The sequence below is a fragment of the Halictus rubicundus genome, chromosome 16 (genome assembly GCF_050948215.1).
Source record: "Halictus rubicundus isolate RS-2024b chromosome 16, iyHalRubi1_principal, whole genome shotgun sequence".
NCBI lineage: Eukaryota > Metazoa > Arthropoda > Insecta > Hymenoptera > Halictidae > Halictus > Halictus rubicundus.
The window spans coordinates 9,904,884-9,930,408 of NC_135164.1; the positions used below are offsets into that span (position 1 = coordinate 9,904,884).

At 48.0% G+C, this 25,525-nt stretch overlaps 4 protein-coding genes across 4 annotated transcripts; all 4 read right to left on the reverse strand.

Annotated features, from left to right (window-relative positions):
* Nucleotides 1-741: 741 nt before the first annotated feature.
* On the reverse strand, nucleotides 742-12,174 carry Dia (diaphanous related formin 1). Its single transcript, XM_076801702.1, has 17 exons — nucleotides 11,665-12,174; nucleotides 11,171-11,253; nucleotides 8,290-8,472; nucleotides 7,914-8,212; nucleotides 7,786-7,806; nucleotides 7,132-7,441; nucleotides 6,706-7,055; nucleotides 6,288-6,579; nucleotides 5,865-6,209; nucleotides 5,655-5,797; nucleotides 5,309-5,576; nucleotides 4,985-5,224; nucleotides 4,656-4,910; nucleotides 4,414-4,578; nucleotides 3,901-4,144; nucleotides 1,787-1,868; nucleotides 742-1,532 (listed from the first exon to the last, which is right to left on the reverse strand). The coding sequence occupies exons 2-17, from the start codon at nucleotides 11,204-11,206 to the stop codon at nucleotides 1,511-1,513; spliced, it is 3,255 nt and encodes a 1,084-aa protein (XP_076657817.1). The 5' UTR covers nucleotides 11,207-11,253; nucleotides 11,665-12,174; the 3' UTR covers nucleotides 742-1,510.
* LOC143361967 (uncharacterized) lies at nucleotides 1,878-3,894 on the reverse strand. The gene has a single exon (XM_076801727.1). The coding sequence runs from the start codon at nucleotides 3,740-3,742 to the stop codon at nucleotides 2,459-2,461; it is 1,284 nt and encodes a 427-aa protein (XP_076657842.1). The 5' UTR covers nucleotides 3,743-3,894; the 3' UTR covers nucleotides 1,878-2,458.
* Nucleotides 12,175-12,825: 651 nt separating the features above from the next.
* Patr-1 (Protein associated with topo II related - 1) lies at nucleotides 12,826-18,884 on the reverse strand. Its single transcript, XM_076802417.1, has 9 exons — nucleotides 18,731-18,884; nucleotides 17,729-17,926; nucleotides 16,846-17,272; nucleotides 16,630-16,757; nucleotides 16,039-16,541; nucleotides 15,741-15,957; nucleotides 15,449-15,649; nucleotides 15,111-15,374; nucleotides 12,826-15,023 (listed from the first exon to the last, which is right to left on the reverse strand). Exons 1-9 carry the CDS (start codon nucleotides 18,767-18,769, stop codon nucleotides 14,766-14,768), a joined length of 2,235 nt encoding a protein of 744 aa, XP_076658532.1. The 5' UTR covers nucleotides 18,770-18,884; the 3' UTR covers nucleotides 12,826-14,765.
* A 773-nt stretch (nucleotides 18,885-19,657) lies between these two features.
* Nucleotides 19,658-25,525, reverse strand: LOC143362327 (43 kDa receptor-associated protein of the synapse homolog). Its single transcript, XM_076802378.1, has 10 exons — nucleotides 25,344-25,525; nucleotides 24,204-24,420; nucleotides 23,029-23,180; nucleotides 22,221-22,367; nucleotides 21,988-22,147; nucleotides 21,722-21,922; nucleotides 21,553-21,651; nucleotides 21,172-21,363; nucleotides 20,831-21,030; nucleotides 19,658-20,765 (listed from the first exon to the last, which is right to left on the reverse strand). The coding sequence occupies exons 1-10, from the start codon at nucleotides 25,379-25,381 to the stop codon at nucleotides 20,558-20,560; spliced, it is 1,614 nt and encodes a 537-aa protein (XP_076658493.1). The 5' UTR covers nucleotides 25,382-25,525; the 3' UTR covers nucleotides 19,658-20,557.

A 25,525-nucleotide genomic window follows, 5' to 3' on the forward strand; every position in this document is an offset into this window, starting at 1 on the left:
GTGCGTCGTTCTACAGGGTGCTCGCCTCGATCCGATTGATACTTTAAAGCGCTACTCCATCGATCGCAACACCACACGGCAACGGGAAACGTTGAATTTCCAACGGTGGCTTCGTTTTCAAATTATCAACGGCCACACGCATCCACCAATAGCGAGGCTCGGGACGCTCGGGTTTCTCGGGTGGAGTCTGCACTGACCTGACTCACGCGCGCGCCATTATCGGCGGATCGTCATAGTGCGCAGTTTTTTTTTTCCTTTTATCATTGCTTACTCGTTTTGTCAGCGTCGATGTATTTCCGTTGGAATCTTAAACAATCGGAGAGAATTGCGAAGGAATGCGCGCAGAGAAAGGAGATTGTAAACAACCAGATAGGAATTACCGCGATACGCCACGTAGAGAATGTTCGAGCATACCTTTAGAGTTACAAGAATATCGCTGGATGGAAAACGGGTGTCTACGAGAGGCCAGTTTATGGAAAAGCGAGCGATCGAGATCGAACACCCTGTATACGAGGAACGCGTGTGCGTCTCCTAAGCGTCGGTGGAGATCTTGCGGGGCTTCGGAATTGCCGCGAGTCTCGCGAGCGAATCAACGAAACTGTTTCTACCGCTTGATTCTTTGCGTCCTTAATCGCGCTACACTCTTCTCGGATACGCGTGAACACGTTCGGCGGTGTCCTAAACTAACTTAGTTTTTAAGAGAGCTGTCGTTAACGCTGTAAAAAGAAACACGACACGATCAATTGTAAAGGTCGCAATGTATTGTTGCTATCTAAAATCACATATTCACAATATAGATACAATTCGTCTTAGAATTCATCGTCATTACATACAATATAAACAGTCGTCGATCCTTAGAATCGAAATATGAAGTTGATCCCGTCGCGCATCGACCGCGACCGTTTGCGATCCCTACGGCAACGCGCGCGAAAACCACCGGGGGGCGTGCTGGAATCTGCGCGCGCGTTTTCTCCGGCATGGGATTTTGGCACGGGTCTGGAAGTTTCGGAAGACGTTCGCGTGAACGCGCGCGAGATCGATTTCGCGGACGTCGCCGAAAGGAAGCCGTACGCGTCGTATCAGCTCGGTCAAGCGTTCCGTGAAACGCGACTTACGGCGATCGCCCGGTCTGGTTGTCTGCGCTGTCCGTCGTGTTTATACATATACGATGTAGATCGATATATTGATGTATGTACATTAGCAGCTCGCGATCGTGGACAACGAACCTGCGACTCGCGCGCGGTAATCGTAGCTTCGAGTTTGAAAAAATACAAAACGTACTGGACACACGTCGCTCCATTTCCTCTGTCGGGCCCCTCCGAATCTAGAGCACGATCTCCCTAGCGTTTCAGCCGGCCACGGGAAGACAATGCCCGAACAGACTGGACACGACTCTTCCCCATCGTATAAAATTATGTATTCTCTTTACAGGCGTGTCGAACGAACGATAAACGACGATTCGATCCATCACAGTTTCAAGTTTTAGGACGGAAACAGGGTATTCCATGGATTATGCCGAGCTTAAAAGTTCTCTGCAACAATGACGATTACACACAGGTATCATTCGGCACGGGACAACCCCCAGCTATCTCTAGCCCATGGACTCTGCAGCGGGCAGGCATGGGCCCGATTTCGACCGGGGCCGTATCGGGACCAGGCCAGCGGGCCCACGGGGATGGAAAATCTCTGCCCATGCCTGCTACCCGATGTCGAGCATATCGGGTACCGATAACGCGCGACGCTCGAGTCTAACGCTCGCGTCTGCGAGAGCCGTCGAGATACTTACGTCGAAAGTTCTCTTCCCAGTAAACCAGTCCCCACTAATCCTGTTCGCGATCGACTCCTATTAAGCTGAGCCCTTCTCTCTGCTGCAAAAGTAAAAAGAAAGTTTACGTCGTTTGTATTCCTACCGGACGGTTAACGCGTTAGTAAAACTTTTCGATCGCTCGCTCGCGCGCGCGCGCCTGCACGTTAGAACATGCGACGAGAAAACTCCACGAATTCATCCCAGCTCTGCAGAAAAAGTACCTTTATTCAAATCTCGATGATATATCACGGTATTTACAAAAGACAGAGAAAAAAAGATCAGATTACAAACGATCGATACAACAATCAATTACATGCGCGTAGCGGGGAGCCTTGGCTCCGCTCGATAAACCGACAAACACAATCGTGAGCATATTATCTCGATCGATCCGTTTTCTTTCCTAGCGTACAAACTACAAAAATATAAAAAAAAAACAGTCTTCAGTTTTATTCGTAAAAAAAAAAAGGAAAAAGATCGCCGAAAAATGGCGCGCTCAAAGAGACAGATTACCGATAGATACACTTCTTTGATGCAAAGAGAGAATACGATGCACGCGTCCCGATTCGTCGTCAAGATAAAATTGCGAGAAACCCGAATAAAAAAAAATTGTTATAAAATTAGGAACTGTAGCTGTGCGCACAACTGTGGGGTCTACCAAAATTTCCATATCTTTCTCTGCCGTTTCTTTCTCTTTGGAAACGTCGGCCAATTTCGAACGGTCTCGAGCTTGGTCGCGACAGCGCGTCCTCGAGCGTCCGACGGAGACGCGTCGTCGCAGCTTAGCGACGCCGCCTCGTCGTATTCGATTTCGTCCGTCCGGCAAAGGACGCTCCGATGAGCGTCTTTTCCAATTAGTCGCGAGCGAACGATCCCCGGCGAAGTGGTCGCGACGACGTCGACGTCCGTTCGAGTTTCCGGAGACAGCGGCTCGACCGTTCGATCGAGAGCGTTGCCGGAGGATCGCCGAGGGCACCACAGCCCCTTCGCCATGTCGTTCTCGTTCTCGTCTTTCCAGCAAGCGATATCGTCCAAGTGTCTCGCTCGAACCAGCGATCTGACCGGCGTGGAGAGCTTCTCGCCGGTCCCGTTGCCGAAATCGTCCACGGACCTGGACATTTTGCCCGGCGGATCGCAGGAAAACGGCGATTTCGCGTCGAGGCGTTGATCGTCGGGCAGCGAGGCGCACTCGCTGAGCGGACTGCCCAGATAATCGAACCTCTTCCGCGCTTTGCGGCCGCGTCTCGGGTGCCTCGTTCTATAGTTGTGTACGGTGCGGCGCACGATGCTGTTTCTCTTTCGCCGCTTGCTCACTATTATGCGCCGTCGCTTGGCCGGTGTCTGCTTCATGGCTTCGCCGATCAAGACGGTTCTGTACAGCGACGGCGAATTCAAATTGTCCGAGCGAGTCCGAAGAAGACGCGACGAGGGTTTGCCCGGTTCCTTTGGCTGTCTCTTCAGCTCGTCCACGACGGCTTGGTAGTATGCGACGGCGTTTCCGTCCTCGCGGGCTGGCGTCCTTCTCGCGGGGAACAGGCGTCGAATGGAGGTGTTGGGAGAGTCGGCGTCCAGCAAGAATGGAAGCCTCTCCGAGTCGGGCACGGCTCGAGGTACATCGCGTTTGTCGAGGCTTCGAGGCATTCGCATTACAATCTCTCTCCGAGGTGTTTGCTCGGCGTCCGATTGAAGATCGAAACGGATTCTCTTGTTCGCGATCTCGGTCTGCCTCTTTCTCTTGAACGAGCTGATCCTCGAGACAAAGACGTCGCGCTTCGGCGTTCTCGACACGAGCTCGAGCAACGCCAATCTATAGAGCTCTTGATTCTCTTCGGGCGTGGTGTAGACCGCCTCGGACGCGGATGGCTCGAGCGACGGTTGGACGTGAGTCGAGTCGGTGGACGCGACAGACGCTATAGACGCGACAGACGCGGTGGACATCGTGGACACGATGGTACGCGCGGACGAATCGTTTCGGTTCCGTAATGGTACGCGGCACAGCTTCGCCTCTTTCGAATCGTGCAACGCGACGAGCAACGCTAATCTCCGTTGCCGCGCGGTCTCCTTCCTCGAAGCGAACGTAGTCCTATACAACTTACCACCAGCGGCGCGTGCTTGACGTTTGCGGCGTTGATCCGGTCTACTGAACGCGGAACCAGTTTGAAGAGCCTCCATTAAGCTGTCCATAACGCCCTCCTGCGTTTCGTGCGCGTTCATGTCGACGAGGGCGCGCTTGCGAGCCGCTCGAGCCGCTTTCTCGGCTTCCGCTTTTTCCCGCGCCTCCCGCGCCCTCCTCTGCTTCTCCTCCCCTTCCCGCAGCTTTATTATCTCCCGTTGCGCTTGCTGAAAACAAAGCAACAAACGCCGTTAAATTTTTCGCTCCACTCTCGTCGACCTCCTATCCGATTCCCTCTCGCGCGCGTTCCCCCGTAATTGTACAGCGAACACCGCGAGCACGGGAAAAGATGGCCAACCGATGGAATGCGGATCCAATTTAGCCTATCGGTAAGGTGTTGCTGATTCCTAACGAGTCCTCGCGCGATGTTCCGCCGGCCATCCATTCTCCTCTGCATCGGCATGCCTCGCGATAAGCATCGTTTCGCCATACTTACCGTGAAGTCGTCTTTGAACGTTTTGATGTCACCGAAGAACTCCTCTATCGTGTACTTCTGCTTGTCGAACGAGAAGAACTCGGAGATCTCGGTGTACAAGCTGTCCATGTTCTTGAACATGTTCTGCATAACCTCGTAGGACTCCCGAGCTTTTTTCGCGAACGGCTGTAGCACAGAACGGTCAAGGAAAAGAACGAACGAGTTGGATAGACTGACTATAGAGTCAAGAGTGAAAAGGATACGCCCATAACTTCGATGAACCTGTCCTCGTCCGACTGGGGCACTTTGGCGTTCGATAGATCCTGTTCGAGGTTCCGGATGTTGGATTCCATCTGTCGCAGCGTTCTTTGGACGTTCTCCAACGACACTCGACTCGCTCTGTCGACGTGCGCCAATTCCTCGTGGAAGCTGATACACTCGGGGAACTTGCGTTCTATCGTGTCCACCAGATAGTGCATCAGTGTCTGCTTGTTGTCGATGTCCTTCGTGCTGGTCAACTGAAAACCGGAACGAAACGATATCTCGGTCCGACGAATCGTCCAACTTTGCCTGTCCTCGAGCGCGAACGTACCTTCGTCAGGAAACTTATCTCGAAACCGAAAGCTTGGCCATTCTTGGACCCGGAGTTCATGTAGTTGCCGAGCAGTAGGATCAACTCGAGAATTCTCGCGAACTTTTTGCTATCCTTGACCTCCTCGCAAGCCGCCGTACCGGCCACGATGTCCGGCTTCACGTCTTGCACCAGTTCCTCGAACCGCAGCATGAAACTCAACGATCTCAACCGTGGCAACAATCTCTTGATCGTCGATATCTGTCGAACCGCCAACAATCGTTCAATCGCCTGGATCGTTCGAGGATCGAAAGAGAATTGTGAAACGTCGGTGCGATTACTTACGGTAACGCAAAATTGTTCCGCCTCCGTCAATTCATCGTACTGGTCCTTGAAAGCCTGCAGCTTCGAGAGCTGATCGGGTGGCGGCAAATACTGTATCAACCCCTGAAGTATGTTGTCCGATACAACCGGACCCTCGCACTTGAGCAAACAGGACTTGACTTGGTCGTACGACATATGCTTCAGAGTGCCGCCGAGGAGGATCAAGATATTCTGAGCGGCTTTGCTATCCAGAACCTTCAAATCCTTCGTCTTTTTCGAGGATACCGACCTGTACAAAAGCGAGACGCGTTTACGTAGTCGGTTCGTTTCAGCCAAGCCTTCAACTCCGATTAAATGTATTAATTACTTGTCCACCACATCGTCGACCTTTCTCCCGCTGGGCTTCGATGCGAATTTCTGCGACAAGCCATCCAAAATTTCGGGGGTCGCTAGTTGATCTTCTTGCACTTTCGTCCAGAACGATTTTTCGGTAAGTTTGTGCGGCAAAATCTAGAAGACGACAGAGCAGATGAAATTCCGTTTTCAAAAATCTGCCAAACGGCGTCCAAGTATTTACCGCCTTCCAATTCGCCCTCTTCAACGGAGCCTCAACCTCCCACTTCTTCTTCGGCTTCAGGCCCAAGGGTAGCGACTGCGTAGCGTTCAGAGCTGGTCCGAGACCGAAACCAGGCATCATGGGAGGAGGGGCCGGACCCATTCCGGGCATAGGAGGCGGGGGCGGTCCCATTCCAGGCATGGGAGGCGGTGGTGGTCCCATGGATCCAGGCATCGCCGGTGGTCGCGGAGGTCCTGGGATTCCAGAACCTGGTAGCGGAGGTGGCGGAGGTGGTGGTGGAGGCGCGCATCCACCAGGGAACGGGGGTGGCACGGGTGGTGGAGGCACTAGACCAGATCCACGTATCTACGAAAGAATCGACAGGGTTGAAAGAAGTCGTCGAGACCACGGTACTCTTTTGATATTTGAGCGGAGGTTTCTCACCGCGCTGCCACCGGCGGGCTTGCCTCCGCCTTGTTCCAGCTCTCTGATCTTGTTCTCCGCGTGCTGAAGCTTCGCTTCGGCTTCCTGCTTGCTGGCTATAGCCTCTTCGAGTTTCTGCGACACCTCGATCAACCGTCTCTCCTCTTCCGCCCGCGACTTCTCGACCAGCGTGTCTATCAACGGCTGCACGTCGATTTGAAACCGCTTGGTCGCCCTAAAGTCCGGGTCGCAGCCCGAACGATGCAGCACTATTTGCGATACGCATTCCTCTATTAGTTTGTAGTACGCGGGCCTGTCGAGTCGAGAACACGGGGCCGCGTGAACATGAAAAAAAAAAGAAAAAGAAAAAGAAACGTACAGATCGCTGGAACGCAGCATTCGGTACCGCGTCTCGAGTATCTTCGCGATCTTCCCCTACCTGACCAACGCGTCGTCCCTAACGAAAAGCAAGTGCTGGAGTATCGATAGGAAGTACGGTTCCGCCGTCGTCTCCATTACCATGTTTTTGATCACTTCGAAGCAGTCGTTCACGTCGTCGAGTTCGAGTCGCACGTGGTCGAACCTCTGCACGAACTCCTCGTAGTCCTCCTCCTTGTGGTCGTTGAAGATCTTGAGGTGCCTGGCCAGATCTTCGGACTGGTGGTCCCTGTCGAGCGTCTCCAAAATGTCTGCCAGACCGACCCGCATGATCTCGTTTCGCAAATGCAGCCTAAAGTCCAGCTCTTCGGTCGAAGAGATGATCGAGTTGATGAGTTGAAGGCACTCGACCTGTTGCGGCAAACAAATACGAACTGTTCGGCGAACCATCTCGAAGATAGTACAGCGAGAATTGCCGATAACGTACCCTCAGGTTCTCGTTCTTCTTATTCATCAATCCCTGAACGATCGGCAGAAATCTTTCTCTGCCCTTGAACTCTCCGTTCATGGTGATCGCGTCCAACACCTTCTTGTGACTATCACTGGAAATGAGGCAAACCGCGCCGAGAAGTTTCACCGCTTCGGACATGACGGACGGTTTGGTCGGCTCCAACGATCTCGCGACGATCGTCAGCGCCTCGTGATGTGCCAGCATTTCCTTTATGCCGACGGTATTGTTCATGATAGCCTTTAAGCATCGGATGCATTCGTATTGTATGCGCTCGTACCGATTGTCGCTGCGAAGAGACAAAAAGAAACGTTGTCTCAGAGACGGAAGAACCGCAGCAGGATGTTCCAGCGAAAACAACTTTGGTTCGCGACAAACGGGGGTGTCGCATAATCGACGGGCAGAGGACATCGTGCAAAGAATCGGCAAACAAAAACTATACGGTCTGCTGAACTAAGGGTAGCCAAAGAGAATGATCGAACTCGGTGAAACTCGGGAATTTCGGCGCTACCGTATTCCCGATTTTTACCTCGGATCGGCAACTAGCAGCTTAAAAGAATACGAAAGGTCGCAAGACTTTCTATCGCTAAAGAAAATAAAAACTAAAGCGTATAGTATGTTTGCATGAATTACCTATCATAATATATGAAGGCACTGGAATAGAACAACACGGTGATTAGAAATTCTTAGTCCGGCAACGTCGAATACCAATGCCGTGATGTAACGCAACGATTCGCCATATAGGGAATGGAATTACTTACTTCCGGTAGCACTCGTTGAGCGTGGCTAAAACCTGTTTCAATCCCTTCGTGCCGAATTCTTGAACCCAGCTGAGAGGATTGTTGGTTAACGCGATTCTCAACGACTCGACGCAGCTGTAGATCTTGTTTACGCTTAAATCGGGCTGCGCCAGGTATTGTATATAATCCGCGGGCTTATCGAACTTGGACTTGTTCTCCTGAATGCTGCCCTTGTAATGCAGCACCAGCATCTCTTTTTTCTTGGTTTCCGACTGCTGTCGTAGGGGTTCCTTCTTCTCCTCGGTCAGATTCATATTCGCCTAAAAGACAACGGTTCGCTTTAGTTTCGCTGACAAAATATCACCGGTAAGATCGAGCTCTCTTTTTCTCTACTCACCAGCATCTCCTCGAACTTGTCGTTCACAGCCTCCTCGTCCATCCTCTCGATGATGCACCGTTGCTGTTCGATCTCGTTGAAATCATCGCCGGAATGGGGTCGGGGCATCGTGTGGTTTCCCGAACCACTTCTGACCCCACCTCCACGCCCGGACTTTTTTGGTCGGCCGAACCATGTGTCCAGCTGAAAGACATCATCATCGGTCAAACGTCTAGCATCCCCTTGCTTTCGATCGTCGGATATCGAGCGTATTTCCCGAAGAAGTCCCTCCAGAGATCGCGAGGCGATCGAACGAACCCGGTAGAAAAGCGAATCTTACCCATTCCGTGATCATAGATTACGCGTTTGTGGTTGCGAGCGGACCGCAAGGACGTGCACCTATTTACTTCGCTCGCTTGAAAAGCGCCACGCCGCGCCGCGCCCGCTTCCAACTCCGTTAACAACAAGCCACAAGATTTCCGACCCGATTCTATCGCTTCTACCGTTCTACTCGAAACGATGCTCCACTTCTTCATCTATCCGTGTCCTCGGCGACCCATCCACAGGTGTGAACACGGCGCTAGCTCCCTCGAATTCCTCTCGATCAGGTCTATTCGATCGGCACGCGATACCGTTCCCGCGCGTTACCAAGCGTATTACTCGCCGTCACCGATCCACAGGTGTTTCTGTCGGAACGACGCGCGTTCGTTCGATTCCCTCGGATTTCAGGTCTCGCCGTTCGAAACGACGCGACGCACGCTCTTGATATTCATCGAGTAACTAACTTTAGGATAACGGCACCGCCGATGGCGATGGCGAGTCATCGAACGGACCAAAAGGAGAGAAGATCGAGATCGAGCACGGCCGAACGGTGGAAGGACGCGCGCGTGCGTATTCGCTGGTTCTACCCACGACCATAGCTCTCCTCTTCTTACATCTTACGGCGTCGTACATTCGTGCCTGCGCTTTTCGATGCTCATTGCCGGAACGAAAATCCATTCTCTTCGTACGCCGTCCGATTACACCCACTATCGTTCTTATTACTATTTTGTTGGCTTCGCCGCGCGGTAATCGGACGCGAGCGTTACACGTGGGCTGCGGCGCTTAAGGGTTGTTTCAATCCTGCGCCTTTCTCCGCTTTATTGCTCATTTTTCGGAGCAGGCGTTACATTTGAGAAAATCCTAACTAATCCTGCAACGGTATACCAGTTCTATTACGTTTGGTGAAACGCGTGCGCTAACTTTCCTGCTAATTGATCGGAAGCGACAATTGAAAACGACTTTTCCAAAGGCGCAAATTGTCGTGAGTCATGTTCTACAAGCCTGATAGGGTCTACGTCATGCCTGCGAATAGCTCAAGGTTTCGGCAATTCGAGCGAACACGTCGCTCCGGCAATTTCGTTGTAATTCACGGTCGAAATTTTCCTGCCCCACTGTCCGCGACACTTTTTCGTAAAGTATTCAGAACGATTCTTGGAAACCGTGCGACAATCGGTATTTCCGCGCGTTCCCGTTTAGCGAGAACGTCGACGAAAGAAAGGAAGCGAGGGAAAAGTTGAAACAGCGGATGAGATCATTCGAACGAACGGTCGATGATGTAACATACTGTGACCAGTATCCGCGTGCTTTCTACTTTGAATCCTTCTTTCCCTATGTTTCGCTTGCATCCCAGCGAAAAAGACCGTAAAACACCGACCGGTTTTTAGTCGACTTATATTTCGGGATTTTTAGGATTCTCGAGATTCGCTGCATCCCTCGAAATACCATGCTCCGAAAGACAAGTTATACGTTCGAAGCTGAAGCAGTTCTTTAAAAATTTATTTTTCAAAGCCGCAAGGGGAAATTTTTGTAAACGACTGGACAAAGATCTATGTTCTCATGATCGTCCTCAGTCTAGTTATAACGATACGAGAACATGATCGCATATCGCGCTTGCTCGTACGCATTCTCCGGATGCCGGTCACCGGTGACTGAGCCAGCAGTAAACGCGGAAAATTGTCATAACCCTGATCGGTAGGCCTCGTCACCTTGTCCTAATAATTTGTAGTTCGCGCCGCATTGTTTCGAGTATCTAGGCTTTTTCTGTATGCGGCACGGTTCGCCTTGAGCATTAATACCGTTCGGCGAGTCTCGATTACCATCTTGGATAATTCGATGAGCTCAATGTCAATCGAGCACGATTCTATGCGAGCGTATCTGCGGTTTCGTATCTGTTATCTGCGCGAGTTTAACTCTTGAGCGGAATTTCAGAATGCAACAACTCGATCCCGATGTTTAACAGCAAAGCATAAACTTGTTCATGCAAAGTTTAAGATCAGAAACCAACAAGGTTTCCGTTATCGCGTCGCTACAAGCGCCAGCCGATAACCGTTCAACAGGAAGTGCGACATCGTGCCTACGTATTGCGCGCGTATCGCTTTCCCAAACTGGTTGCAACACGCGATACCGTGTTCCTCGATATTGTACGAATTCCCGGTCGAATTCGATGCTTCTTGCGACTGGAAATTCGTTGTGCAACCAAACAAAATTCCAATAATCCGGACCCTATGATTCATCGCAGCGGATACTCCAGTGCACCTAATCTTGACCACAACCGGGCCCTACAAACGTCATTTTACAGTATAGAAGATATATAGAACACGATCGAGGCAAGATAATCCTTGACCATACAAAATTCAAGGTAATTTAAACGCCAGTACAAATATACATAGTGTTTCGAGCACCGACATTTGCCACGGCTACTTCAAAAAATATTTTCCCTTGAAACTCCAAGCTCGCTGGATTATTGGAATTCTACCGTATATCGGAACCGTTATCGTTTCTCGGCTCCTACAGCAATTTCGCGTGTTATCTAGTTCGCATGTATGCATGCTAATGAAAAACAATTACTGGAAATACTTACAAAACCTGCCGACGATTTGTCCTTTCTATTGGCCATAGTTCAATCATCCACGATCATTACCTTCGATCGCACATTCTTTTCCGCTGCAAACAAGCAAAATTCTAGATTTTATTTTGTTCGAAACGATATGCTTATGTACGTCTTATTTCTCTGCGAACCTTGAAAAGTAATTTTTTCTAGCTCTGGTAACATTCGAGAAGATTATTAAACAGATTTTAATAGATGCTTGCCTATGGACTGAACAATCTTGTACCTGTTCCAATTACGATACAGAACTCCAATAAGATATAACACCGAGCGCCTGACACCTTGTGACCAAGCTAAGAAAAAACTGCTACCAAAGAATATCTTACTTCTGCAAGGATGAAAAAAAAGTTAATATTATTTGTATTTTCTGACACGTTTAATGAGCGAACCGGAAGAAACAGAGAAACAAGACGTAAACGGAAAAGCAGTTCGAACCGTGTGCGGTTCGATTCGGTCTATGTACTTACTCGATACGATTCAAAATACACTTTGACGAAAGTCAACCTCGACGATTAAAAATCCGTTATTCGCATTAGTTTTGGAACTGTGCTCGATCGGCCGGCAGTACACATCAACGAAGAATTTCCTTCTGGTATAAAAAAAGCGACGAGCACTTGGCAGTCTCTCGGACGAGGTAAAATGACCTTTCCAGAGAAAAATATTCGTTTCATCCGTTATGACAATGAAACACCTGCCAATACAAAGCAACCTTTTCACCGGATCGAGAGACAACAGGTAATACGATGATGTTGTTGCCGTTTCGATACGAACGAGAAATCCACTGGGAAAACAGCGGCACGATAAACAACGTAGAATTTGAACGGGAAAACTGTCGCATCGGTTAATATTGGTCAAAGGAACACTCGGGTTAGAAGCAACAACACGCGAAATGCTGCGAAATCCTACGAGAGGACAACAGCGCCGCGAATCTAATGAGCACTAATTCCCGCGTCGGTATAGCAGAAAATCGGCTAACGGGCAGCGCTATCAATCGAATCTTTTGGCTAACGCAAAGTGTTTTCCAAATTGGGTAACGGCGTTACGTGAATTCGGAATATTTATTCGATACTTTCATGTCAACGTAATATTTCTGCATATTTACACGTTGCGCAGATCTATTGTCTTCGATCGGATTCAAAATTTCGGCAGATGTCTAGAACATGCGATGATATGTTGTATTGCGATTCACGCCATACAGCTATCTTATAAAAACGTATCTTCAATAAGTGATAAAATAGAATTATCCGTCTGAGCCAATTTCGAAACTCAGTTATATAGACATACTGGTCCCTTTACTCTTATCTTTGAAATTTTGAAATCCCGGCGCCGTTCGATTTAACGATTTCAAATACTTATGAACGCTTATCGCTTAACGCATCACCTGCCAACGATTATGTTGATTTGAAGAATTTCTGTTTTGCATCTAAAGATTTCTTCGAAATGATTACCTATAGAAAGGAAAAGGCTTGAGCTGCTTTTCGATATAGTAGAATCGTGAACGATCCTGTTAATAAGCTTCCGGTGGGCAGAATCAATAAAATGTTGAATTGTAATGTTGTTCGCGGTCGCGAAAGGGCGGGAAAATTGAAGGCGCGCAAAGGATAACGCCGATTAAACTTTATGGTACAGTTTACTTTCAAAGATTAAAAAATTTGTACAGGCTCAACAAATATCTTTCGTCCGATAATACGGAATCGAAACGTGCTTGTTTCAGCTCGGTCACCGTTCGATTGGCATTTTACAAAACAGTAAATATAATCAACTTCCCTGGATCTTGCGCTTGCGTACATATCACGCTGAATTCGAACAGTTCGATTTAAGAACGAGAAAGACTCGTCGGAATCCATTGTGAAACTTAAGAACGACTCGGTTAGATACAGTGGTACATACATTTTAAAAGAAAATGGGGGGAAAAAAAGGAGCTCGTAAAACTTAGAATTAGTGTCTTACGTTACAAGAGAAGAGAGTACAAGTACTGGACCGCGATATAACGCACCGCTCGGTTTCATGAATATTTTAATATACACTATGCAACTTTGAGAATGCCGAGTCAATTTGATCGATTTCATATAATTACTACAGAGATTAAAAAATAACGCGATCGATACTTCTCACCATTCTTTTTTTTTTGTTTCTATAATCTTTCCCTTTTTTCCATTTTTTCTTTTTTGCAAAAATGACGTAGTACTATGTCTCGTGGAAGCAAAAAATAAATTTTCTTTTGCATTCCAATTACAAAATATATGAAGTTATTCATCCGTCGGAATTGCTTTTATGTACATACAAGCTAAATGTACATATGAGACTCGATCAATGTGTTCTGCGATAAAAAGTAACCACTTACACTGTATACTAAAGGCCATGTCGTCGTATATTTGAAATCGCTGTTCGCGCATTTGCTAAGACAATCTCTATTTCTTTTTCGGTTCCGTTTTCTTTGCTTATTACAACAAGCAAACTGCGCGAACACTCTACCTAAACACCGGTCAGTGTTTTAAAAATGCACACGAAACGGTCGCCAATGTTTCCAAAAAAAAAGAAACAAAAAGAAAAAGAAACTATAGGTAATACGACGAAAGCGTTGCAATTGCGCGTCTCCGGACAGGAACGACAATCGCACCGGTTTCCTTTTAAACTTTTCGCTATTCAATGCGTTAATCGCGTTATATAAAAACGTTGCAATACTTCGGACCTTGGCGTGGAAACTTTACACAATTATTGCGATTGCGCAATAGTCGAGCCCTCGGTTAAGGCTGACGAAATAAAGAGCAGAAACGAATAGACGATGCGTTTCATAATTATACAATTTATCTTGCGCAAAGATAACGAATCACCTTGTACGATTCATCTCTTTAGAAAAAAGCTGACTCTCTGCGACAAGTGATTACAATAACATGCTGTTACTTTTGAAGTCCTAAAGGAAGTTAAAACCCTACACACCCTATGCGGCCTAGCTATTTCAAATTCGATGCGCGGAAACGTTAGCGTCGAAGCACAAGAAAACATTCGTTGAATGTTTTGATCTAACGAAAGCCAGAAAAATTCGTAAAACGTTGATCAACGTTCGAGGCTTGGTCAAACAAAGTTCTCGCGAACCATCACGATAGCGTAGCACGATTTTAAATCGTTTACGCTTCTATGTATTTTAGTATAACGCGAACTCGAAAGATGAAGAAATGCGATGAGAATAACAACTAAACCGCGATCGAACATAGGATGTGTAGTTTACGTATTGGAAATCGAAATCGATGACCAATTTGACACAGTAGACTCGCGGGTAGAGATTACACGAAATGTTAGGGGATACGTCGGCTAAATAAATCGATCGGGTTAAATATAAATGGGGAAACAATCGAATAATATTCGTCACATTTAAAATACAAGGCGAAAAAAGCATGGATCTACTGTGAGAGCATGGTTATCGATTGTACTAAAACATACATATACTTAATATCGTAGCAGCTTCAAGATGTCTGCTGTTTTCCTTCGACACGATTCTGTTCTCATCTAACAAAAATCAAGATTACTGGAAACAGTTACAGCGAAAAATCGTTTGATCGACTTCCGATTATCGAGACGGGTTCGCATCGGTTAGCAAAAGTTCCAGGTTTGCGTACCCCTCGGTTTTCACGCGAGACAATCTGTTTAAATGCTGACTGAGCGTGTTTGCGGCCATTGGCTGACAAGGCGCGACACAGGGCGGCGATTCTCGGGTTATTTCGATGATGTTTCCTATGAAAGATGACCACTGCGAGGACAACGAGTCGTCCGTTGGATACAGATCCTCCGCTCGTTCCAACATCGATGCTATTACAGATACACCGAACTAGAAGAAAAACGATCAGACGTGCAACTGTTCAAAGAAAAGAAAAGAAAAGAAAAAAACGGAAGTCGGATGACATTTGACACGCACCTTGTTCGTAAGAGCGAACGATAAACTGTTGCTTCTGACCGATTGGCAAACGGAGTCGGATAAGGATCGTGCTAGCCGTAGTATTGCACTGAAGTCTTGTACAGCGGCGAGCCAACGTTGAAACTCCGAATAAAGCGTTATCAACAAATGAGAATCTCTACGACCAATTATAACTAATCCTCGGAATATCGCGTTCCACAGGTCCTCCAACTGTGCGCGATGCTCCGATACGTCCAAGAACGGCAAGAACCTTAATAACAGTGTCTGCAACAGGATCCAATGACAGCGATAACCGAAAAAAATACCGATCGATTCGTAAATCGCTCTAGGTTACTCACTTTTCCCTTTCGGATGCTAAGCATGCTTGTCAGTTTATCGTCTTGAATCAACTGAAGTAACGACGGCAACATCGTGTTTATCAACTCTGGTCTCGTCTTTTTAACGGTGTTTGCTTCGGTCTCTCTATCCTGATTCTGCTGTTCGCTTAGCAGAGCCAACGGATTATGCAAATCCTCTAGCTTCAGTTGGATTACGTACAACTGAAAAAGGTTATCTTTCGTATTACTCGGGGAAATATCGGACACCGATATTCCGTGATCGAAACAGCTGAATGAAAAACAATATTAATACCCTTTCGATTTCGAGCAACAATTGCCTCGTTCGCCTTGTGTCCCGTTGCTGTATTTGCGTAGCCGACTGAGGATCGCTGTTCGGTACAACGTCCATGTCGATCACTTTACGCGGTGCTATCACGCTGGCAAACTGTAGCTTTCCTAGTGAATTTTCAAATTGTGCCGGTATATATATTTGTCTAGTAAGAGTATGGTGTTGATTCTGTTCTCGATCCCTACAAAACAAAATAAAACGCGAAGATCAGTAGCACTGTAGATCATTTTCAAGAAGCAAAGACCAAGAGAAGAAGGAGCACCTTGAATCTCTGTGGTAGCCGTTGTTGTTATTGGTATTGTGAAACTTTTTGTCCTTTTGTTCTTGACTTGCGGTCTGTTTGCTTTTCTTATCGCAGAACACGGTGTAATAGTAGTCGTCGACGTACGATTCGTTTGTGTTCAGTTGCAACAATTGTATGTTAATCAACCACTGTTTTTCCCGACCGCTCATCAAGCCAGCGTATTCGTCGTATTCTCCCGTATTGGTCATTCCGTTTACTCCATGATTATGATGTTGGTAATGGTATTGTCGTTGCTGGTAATTCCACTCGTGATTACGATAATATTGATTATTTTTAAGAAATGGCTGATGATTCCCTTGTTCCGCGTGGTGAAACGATCTGTTCTGATTTCGTTGGTTTCCAGAATGCGGGAAAGCATGTTGCTGCTGATGAGGACCGGTCTGATTGCTAGAGAAAGGAGGCATCATGCTATGATCCGTTCGCATAAACGGCGGAGGCCCTAAATTCGAGTGCGAGGGTTGCTGAAACAAAAAAGGTTTTCGATATTACCAAGTTACGAACACTAACTTCCGAAAAGTATACTATGCAGAGTTCTTTACGGAAACTTACAGGGAAATTATTGCAAAATGAACCATGAATTGGCTGTCTTTGCGTGCCATGTGGCATCATTAAATGCCCGGCGTGTGGCACCATCAAATGCGCCGGAATTGGATACCTCAGTACGTTTCCGGTTTGATCTGTAAAAATGATTGCTTTGATCTTATAGGCAAAATATTGAGCGAATCGTGGTTGCTTGGCCGGTGTTTTCACATAAAATATACGCACTAGGTAATTGCCTAAGATGTGGTATGAATTGCATGTGTGGGAATCTTGCATTTGGGGGCAGAATAACAGGATGCGCGGGTGGTATGCCTAACCCTGGTGGAAAACGAGGTGGTGCCGATAGGGATTCGAACAGAAGCGATCCATCGGATTTTTGTTTTTGTTGTTGTTGTTGTTGTTGCTGTTGCTGCTGCAATAATTGAACGGGCTTGGCCAATCCCGGTGGCGGTCTACTTCCAACAATACTTTTTTCTAATTCTGTAACGGTTCGTGCGGTCGTTAAGACCGACGGTAAAGTGAGAGGTGGCCTAGGGTTAGACAAGGACAAATTCGAAGGACTATCCCATACTCCGGGGCGGGGAACGATCCCTTCCTTCTCGTCTAACACTAGATGTGATAAATTATCTTCGATATCCGTGGTCACTCCATTCTGAAACACAACTTTAATCAGTATACATATACGTATACGTGTACAAGGTATTTCATTTATCTCGTCCACCGTGATATCTTTGTTGTTTCAGCAGATACAAAAAATATTGTACAAGGAAAAAGTTGTTTATCGCGACAAATATTGTGATTTATGTTGTTTTTTTTTTCTCCCAAGATAATTCTTCAGTAATTTTCGATGTAAACATGATTGCCCTTAAGGTCAACATATTTACATGTTAATTAATATGATGATGAAAATGATACTACTAAATAAATATAGGCGACCTTGAAAATTACACAGCAAATGACCTTGAAAGAAAAGAAAACAAGATAAATCGCAATAAACATTCGCCGCGTTACGCTAAACAACTTTTTCCTCGTACATATTCTTTTGTATCTGGTAAAACAACGGTGTATATGCGATACGTTGCGCCGGGACGATTTAGCGTTTGTTTACCTTTTTATTCGGTGTATTCTCGTTTTGCGGTCGATTCCGACTCGACTCCGCGATCTCTGCGAGTTTCTCGTGATCTTTCTCCCAATCGCCGATGGCGACGTCAGAGCCGAAGGTTTCATTGTTGAACGCGTCGTACTCCTCTTCTCTGAAATCGTCCTCCTCCAAAGGGCCATCCAACCCATCTTCTAAACTGCTATTCTATATAACAATCGAAAATTTCAAACAAAAAGTCAAAGACACCCCCGTTATTGTTGTTTGACCTCGTTTCGATTGTTCCATCAGAGAACTCTATCTGGGTCGCCGCGGCTCTATTCAAATTTTTTTCTTATAATTATTTAACTTGCACGAATACGTTTACTCGAAGGTTTACATAAACGTATATTATCGTAACGCAAGAATAAGCTGAAAATATATCCAACGAATCGTTGAATTTTTCAAGTCCATTTCGAAACCGACCGCTTATGGGTTAAATAACAATTTCGAACGAACGCAACGAATCGTAGAAAGGATACGGGAACCGTTCGAACGTTAATATTTCGACAACGAATATCGGAACAACAACACAATGAAACAGTAAAAGGAGGTCGCGTACAGGAGGATCAAAAAAATGAGACCGATAACAATTGCCACCGAGATAGAAGTGTTAACGACCTTTATGGAGAAGAAGAGAACGGTGAGGTTATGCGACGTACCTCCATCACAACTTGTGGAGGCAGTAAAATAGGTAATGCTTATTCGGAAAACTATGCGCGCTCGAGGGATCGGTGAACATTACATATATCGGCGATTCGTCCGATAAATTCGTAGGCTTTGCGGAGCTTTGTTAAATGTCGTGCGTTCAGCTGTTCGGCGAACAAATTTGAATTCTTTGTGGATGGATAAAAGGCGACGCGACTGTTCGTTAAAAGCGAATGCGAGTTGTGCTTTGATCGGTCTGTTTTTCAGCTGATCAGAGGAGAAACGGGAGCGGAGCATGAATTGTTTAAGAGCGATTCTACTTACTGCGAGCGCTGTATCAAAACCGAAAAAGAAGTCTGCCATTTGTCGAAATTAAGTCTGCAAAATGTCATGTTCTGATCAAACGTCACGCGATACGAAAAGCATAAGCTGTCATGGCGGTTGTACGGTACATCCACAACCACGTTCCAGATGTCGCGCGCGTTCTCGAGAAACTCTACCACGAAATAGTCTTCTCTAGAAAGTTCTGTCGCGATCGTTGGCTCGAGATTGTAAATCGGCTGACCTTGAAATACTACTACGAACCATCGCAGCGTCGCCTCTTCTTTATCGACAATGACGTAAGGGAGGAGGAAGACACTGGTGCGCAGAATCAAAAACAGTTGAAAAGCGCGCCAACGTTTGAAACATAATGTCACGGAAAATTGATTTAAGAGGTACACACGGATTCATAATAATGTTAAATAACAGCAGGTGTAATTGAATAAAGTTTCGTGACTATGCAGACGTATATACATAGATACTTACACGGAGCATCACTTCCGTGCGCAGCGTAGCGAGAGACGGTTCTCGAAAATGGCGGGAGTTTCGTTTCTGCGAGAACGCTCCGTGTTCATAGGTCGAAGAGGGATTCGATCGATTCGTCATTGTATGGAAAGCAGCAACGCGTAAACAAAAACATTATTCTAGGTAGGTAGCAGATACGAATTAACATTAACCAAGCACTGTACTCATTTTCTTTGTGTATCCGCAGAAATGTACGAACGCAGCCGTTGCGGTAGGTTATGCGGTAGGAGTCTACGCGCAAACAGAACACATATGAGACAATCTATACGTGTACATCTCGATATAAACATGAACACGTGTATAGCTGATCCCCTGTTTAAATTTCGACGGTATCGCAAGAGTATCGTAAATCGTAAAGCGACGGGAGGTGTTCAAGGGAAATAATCATCGAGAAAAACGAACAATGTGAACGTGCATTTTTATTGCCATTAAGTCTTTTCCAATCGTGCTAGTTTTCTCTCAACTTTGGTTTCCTAAGTCATCGGTAATGCATATCGATAAACGATATTTAAGATTTAAGAATCTAGCGGCTTTTAATTGGCGGCGAATCGCGGGAATTTCAACTCGGTGAGGCGAGGTCGTGTAAATGCGGTCGCCGCGTTTTCGTATCGTTTTGTATCGTATCGTATCGTATCGTACCGTATCGTATCGTCTTGCGAGTTCGTTCAACGTTCGATTTCTGACACTCGACCTTCGATTATCAACTTCGGCGATAACGGATTCTCTTGCAACGAAATTCGAAACGTTCTATTCGAACGAATGTTTGCAACATCCACTCGGCGTCTATGTATAGAGGGATTTAAAATACACGTGTACGCGGTTGTAATCAGGTAATCGGGTTCGCATATTTTCTGAGCATCGATTCTTTTGTTTCAGGGAATTACCAGGCTGATACACATCACCTTTGTCTGCTTTAGGTGCATATACGCGTATACGTGTAACATACATATAAATATACTAGTAATTAAAATATACGAATTCGTTTACAACACATAAAGTAACGACCTCTGCTCTAGTACACAGTATAGAGTATAGAGTGACCAAACAAGGAAAGGCAAAAGTGTAAACGATCGATTCGAGGTAAACCAAATTGACAAGTTTAATTACTTGATGTTGCGCATCATTTTTCTGAATAGGAAGGGCCACTGTGTAGCGACTGAGTAAGATTTCGACCCTGAGAAAACGTAGTTTCCTAGCACCGAGACTCGGATACCGAAAATCGAACGAGCTCGCCGTTTGTTAACGAATGGAGGGAGGCGCGTGTACGCGGAGAGCAGGTGAATCGAATAATCGGATAATCGGATCTTAGACGCTACTCGTGGCGTGACAATCGTCCAGTGTAGCCAGACTGCTCGCTCTCAACGACGCCAGACTCAAGGAACTGTGATTCAAAGTATTCATGCCGTGAGGATCCTCGCAATGCAGGTACAATCGTGAACTAACGGACTTGTGACAGTCGGGGCACAGGCGCTTCTTTTTCTTATCGCGCCGCTTCAATATCTCATAGGCGCACCTGCAAACGACGCGTGGTTCGATGAACAGTCGGGGGCTGGCTAGCCGGTCGTGTCTACGTTTTACCTGGCGTGCAATATGTGGGAGCACGGTAGCGCCTCCAAAGAGTCCGGCTCGAGGCCGAACGGCTCGTTGCAGCCGCCGCATCGCAGCTCCAAATCCTCTTCCATAGCCGCGGCTAATCTCTCGTGATGAGCCTTGTGTTCCTCGTCGCCGAGGGACCCGTAAATCCGCGACAGCCTCGACCTTACGGTTCGCACCAGGAACTGCGCGCGGATCGAGCGGTCGATGTGACGACAAACGACAGACAAACGACAACAAAACAAACGACCCGTTAACGATCAACAAAGAGTCTTACGCGCGTCGACACCGGAAGAGCACACCGGAAAACAGACAAAGAAGATTACCTTAGCACCGACCGATCCAGCGACCTCGAGCAGCCTTGTATTGAACTCGAGCGGACGACAGTTGCATATCTTGTGTTGCAGTCGAAGAGCCTCGAGACACCTCGCTGCACCGTCCATCGCTTCCATTTGACAAAGACGATCACCGGTCGCTGCCGCGGATCCCATCGCGCTCTCGTATTGCCGAAACGCTTTCTACGGTACACGTTCGTACATTGGCCACGCTAATAATATTCGAGGGGGTCTGTTAAGGGCGGTAAACCGGCGATAGACGGAAGAGGAGGGACTCGGCAAGGCAGCATTTCATTGCAAGGGATCGATCGAGGCTCCAACACCTTTGAACGTTCGCGACGTCCTTGACATTCGGTCCGGTATACTACTTACATTTATGTCGGCCTTCTTCCTATAGATATCCCCCATGATTCGTATACTCCTCGCGTAGCTGGCTTGATCTCCGGATACGAGCGACAAACGCGTTGCTTCCTGCGCGGAGTTGAGAGTCAGACGCGCGAAAATGGCAGAATGGTACCGACGTCGCAGGGTAAAAACGTACCGAACAGTAGTCGTGGGCGTCGCCGAGTTCTCCTTTCTTTCGAAGCGCCGCGGCCATCTGCAGCAGGGCTGCTCTGTGATGCCGCGAATTCAGATCACCGAGTTGCAAGCTTCGCGAGAGATCGTACGCTCGCGCGGCGTACCTCGCGCTTTTATCAGCGTCGTGTAATCTGCAGAAGAGCTCCGACAGGCCGACGTATACCTGCGAATCAGGATCTCGTGATCGTAACGAGTCGCAATGTCTGCAAAATTCACGGAGAGTCTTACTTGCAACTCCAGCGACGGATCTTGAATGGAATGAGCGATCTTGTGAGCTCTCTGGAAGGCTTCCAGAGCCTTGCAGAATCCCGCTAGCTCCAAATGCACTCTACCCACGGTCAAGTGAACCAACCCGGCGGTCGCGCATTGGTCGCATTCGTTGTACAAACTACGGAATCGTAGGTTCGAATCGGTGACGAAGTTTCTTGGAGAATCGGGGATCTGGGAAAGGATGGTACTACCTGTGTCTCGCATAGTCCAACGCCCTGTCCAATGCGCCCAGGCGTTCGTGAGCCCTCGCAAGATTTAAGTACGCCTCGGCCCGCATGTTCGGTGAATCGAGCTCCTCCGAGATGCATAATTGTTTCTGACCGAAATCGATGCTGTCCCTGAAACGACGCGATTCTTTCTGACTATGTTAATTCTATCCGAGGAAGGGAGAGGGCGGAAAAACGCAATAGCACTCCGTACTACCCCCCTTTCTCAGCGAGGAAACGCCTCGTTACCGTGTCAAGGATCGCGAGTTTTCTTTCTCTCCGAGTTTCGCGTCTCGCGTCTCGCGCACAAGTAAATACTATCTCTTGGTCACAATCTCTCTATTAAGCTCTTTTCTCTTCCTGGTCCGCGTACTTTAAGCTAGGAGGCTCGTAGTGCTCTCCATGGCAGCTAAGTGGGTTGAGCAGTCCGGCCGACCACCGCGGCCGTGCCTTTCGGCGAAACGAACTGACAGAGCTATACTCGTTTCTTTCGCCCGTTTTCGCTTGGATTTGCCGACCGTTGTTTCCCCAGCGCGAGTCGGTGGTCTTCGAACTTTGCCCGTTCGCTCGAACGAACCCTCGAGATTGTCGATTGTCTGATAAGAAATTATTGAAAAGACTATTTTCGATTGGCGACGTTTCGTTTCAGTGACCGCAACGTTTGACGAGCGAATCGCGAACGAGAAGGGTAAAACCGTCGGCCGTGCTGCGATTCTCCGTGGGCGATCAACGCCGGCAACAAACGAATCGTTTCGGTTCGGAAATCGATCGAAACGGTTCGCACGACGAATACCTATACTTTCCCCAGTCCATGTAGGCTTGGTATAAATAACCGAGGAGCGCGAACTTGTCCTCGCGTTGTCTGATGTTCTTCAGCGCGCCCCACCATTTCCGTACGGCGGCCTGTTGTTTGTGGGCGCGGTACAGCTTCAAGCCTTGCTCCACCTGGGGGACAAATAGATTCCGAGAGGGTGATTCGCGAACAACGAGGCCATGAACGGGAAAACCCGACGGCCGTGTTATAAACGGCGACGCGCGTGGTTAAACGTCGGTGCAAACGGTTCTATCGATTCGACCTTGAACTTTCTCCGTCGATGATTTCAGATCCAACGATCTCGTGTAACGTAAATATAGCGGCGACCTCGACCGATAGCGACGACGCGGCCGATCCAGCAGGAAAAACGAAGGTAGCCGGCTGCGTCCGTTGTGTGTTCTACGCTGTACGGTAGCCGAGGTCGTCGCGATCTCGCGATCAACCGGAAATACTGCCGCGTCGAGCCTCGCCCCGCCGCGCTTCGCCTCGCTTCGTCGCACCGTGTCGAGCGCAGACGAGCCAAGCCGTTTTCCTGATCGGCTGCCACGAGACCTCTCGAGACGCTGTATTTTACGCGCGAACCTGTCCTCGTGCTCTGGCGAAACTCGAGGACCACCGAATCCGGATATCACCGAATACAGGCTGCGCCAAAATAACAGCGTATCGAGGTGCAGCGTATAGAAAATTTGCGTCAACAATAACGCAACCGAGAACCGTTCTATCGGAAAATGCAGAGAACCATCCTACAGAATATCCGAGAGAAAAGCGAGGAAAATAGAAAACAGCAGAACCTGTTGGACACGGTGACATTTGACATTTTTATGCTTCTGTACATATAGCGATGTTGGTTTTATTTGTTCTGTTGCGGTTATTACAGGAGGTCGCCGTGTCAGCCTCGAGTTGCGAAGGGATGGGCTCTCTCAGGACTGGTAATTAGGAGGTAGCGTGACCGCGAGTATCGCGTGCGTATCTTCCTACCCCCGAAGCGGTCTCGACAATGACCGAGAAAAACCGTTCACCGAGGTTACGATCGGAAGATGGTCGTGGAAGAAAACGAAGGAAGCGAAAGAGGGTAGCACGAGGTAGTAGTAGTCGTAGTAGTAGTAGTAGTAGTAGTAATAGGGCGAACCGATAACCGATCGAGGATGACTTACCCGTCTGCGAGCAAAGTGTTGGTCCAGTCGTTGTCTGCAGCCTACCAGACATTCCCAGAAACCAGCTCCGGATCGACCGTTCTGATAGTGCCCGTTCCCGTTCGAGTTCTGATGGTGGTAGTCATCCTCGGTGAACTCGCACACGTCAAGCGGATGCCGCGAACCGTCCGGACTACCCAGCAGCGCGGTTGCCGACAGTTGATGACTGGCCGGACCGCTGCGAATTCGACAGGATCATTCGTTGAAAACGCGAGATCGATTCTCGACGAACCTCTCGGGGCGAACGGCATCGCGATATCGCGAGGATGTTTCTTTAGGTTGAATCTCGCGTGCGAGACCCGAGATGAGTTCGCGGGGCAAAGACCGCTTGGCGCCGTCCCAGCCAGCGCAGCGTTCCACACGAGCGTCGTTTCTGTCTAGCGGCGTGCCGCATTGCGACCGTGCGTTTCTTAGTTTCTCAGTTTAGTTTCCTTCAATCTTTGCCCTCCGGTCGCTTATCGCAATTCAAACAGACGACGAACCATCGAGCAATCTAAACGTGGGATTTCCTATAAGCGTCCTGACGTTGAACGCAGGGTTTGCGCGCGAATCGTAGTTATTTTTCTTTGACTCGTTTAGATTTCTAGACGCGCACGACGGTCGACAACGCGGTCGGTTCAAGCGGGTGAGAATCATGTACATATAGGAGATGAAAAGAATCGTTGTTTGAATCGGGCCCAGCTGTAAAGTATAAAATACACGGTGTAAACGCACATAGGAAATACCATGTTTAGGGGTTCTCTTGGTCCGGCGCTCGTGTCGACGCGCATCGTGGCTCGGCATAGCGTTCGCGCAATTTCGGCTCCCGTCACCGAACCAGTAGCTGCTAGCCACGGTGGGCGAGGCACCTGTGACCTCTTTTGCTGACCTATATACCAGAGCGAAGGTTGCCGAGTTACGCCGCGGCACCGGTAAACTCGCGACAGACTTATTCCACCCCCGCTCCATATCGAAACACTCGAGTCTCTCGCTCTCGAGCGGAAAAGCGGAAGAGCAGAAGTGCGGAAGAGCGGAAGAACGGAAGAGCGCGCGCTCGAGAAAAGGACGCGATCGGATTTTAGGAGGGATCTCCTCGAAAGGGTCTCGCCCAAGGATACTTGCCCAAGGTAGTCTCTTGAGGAAATGGATTCCCATGACATGACTGCGCGTGCCTTTCTTCGTTACTTTTTCCTCGAGATAAATGCTTCGAGATCCTCGCTCGCATATCGATTGTCCGTTCTTCTCCAGACGCCTTTGATCCTCGGCGACATTATTTCGAGGATCGTCGCGAGACGTTGCATCGT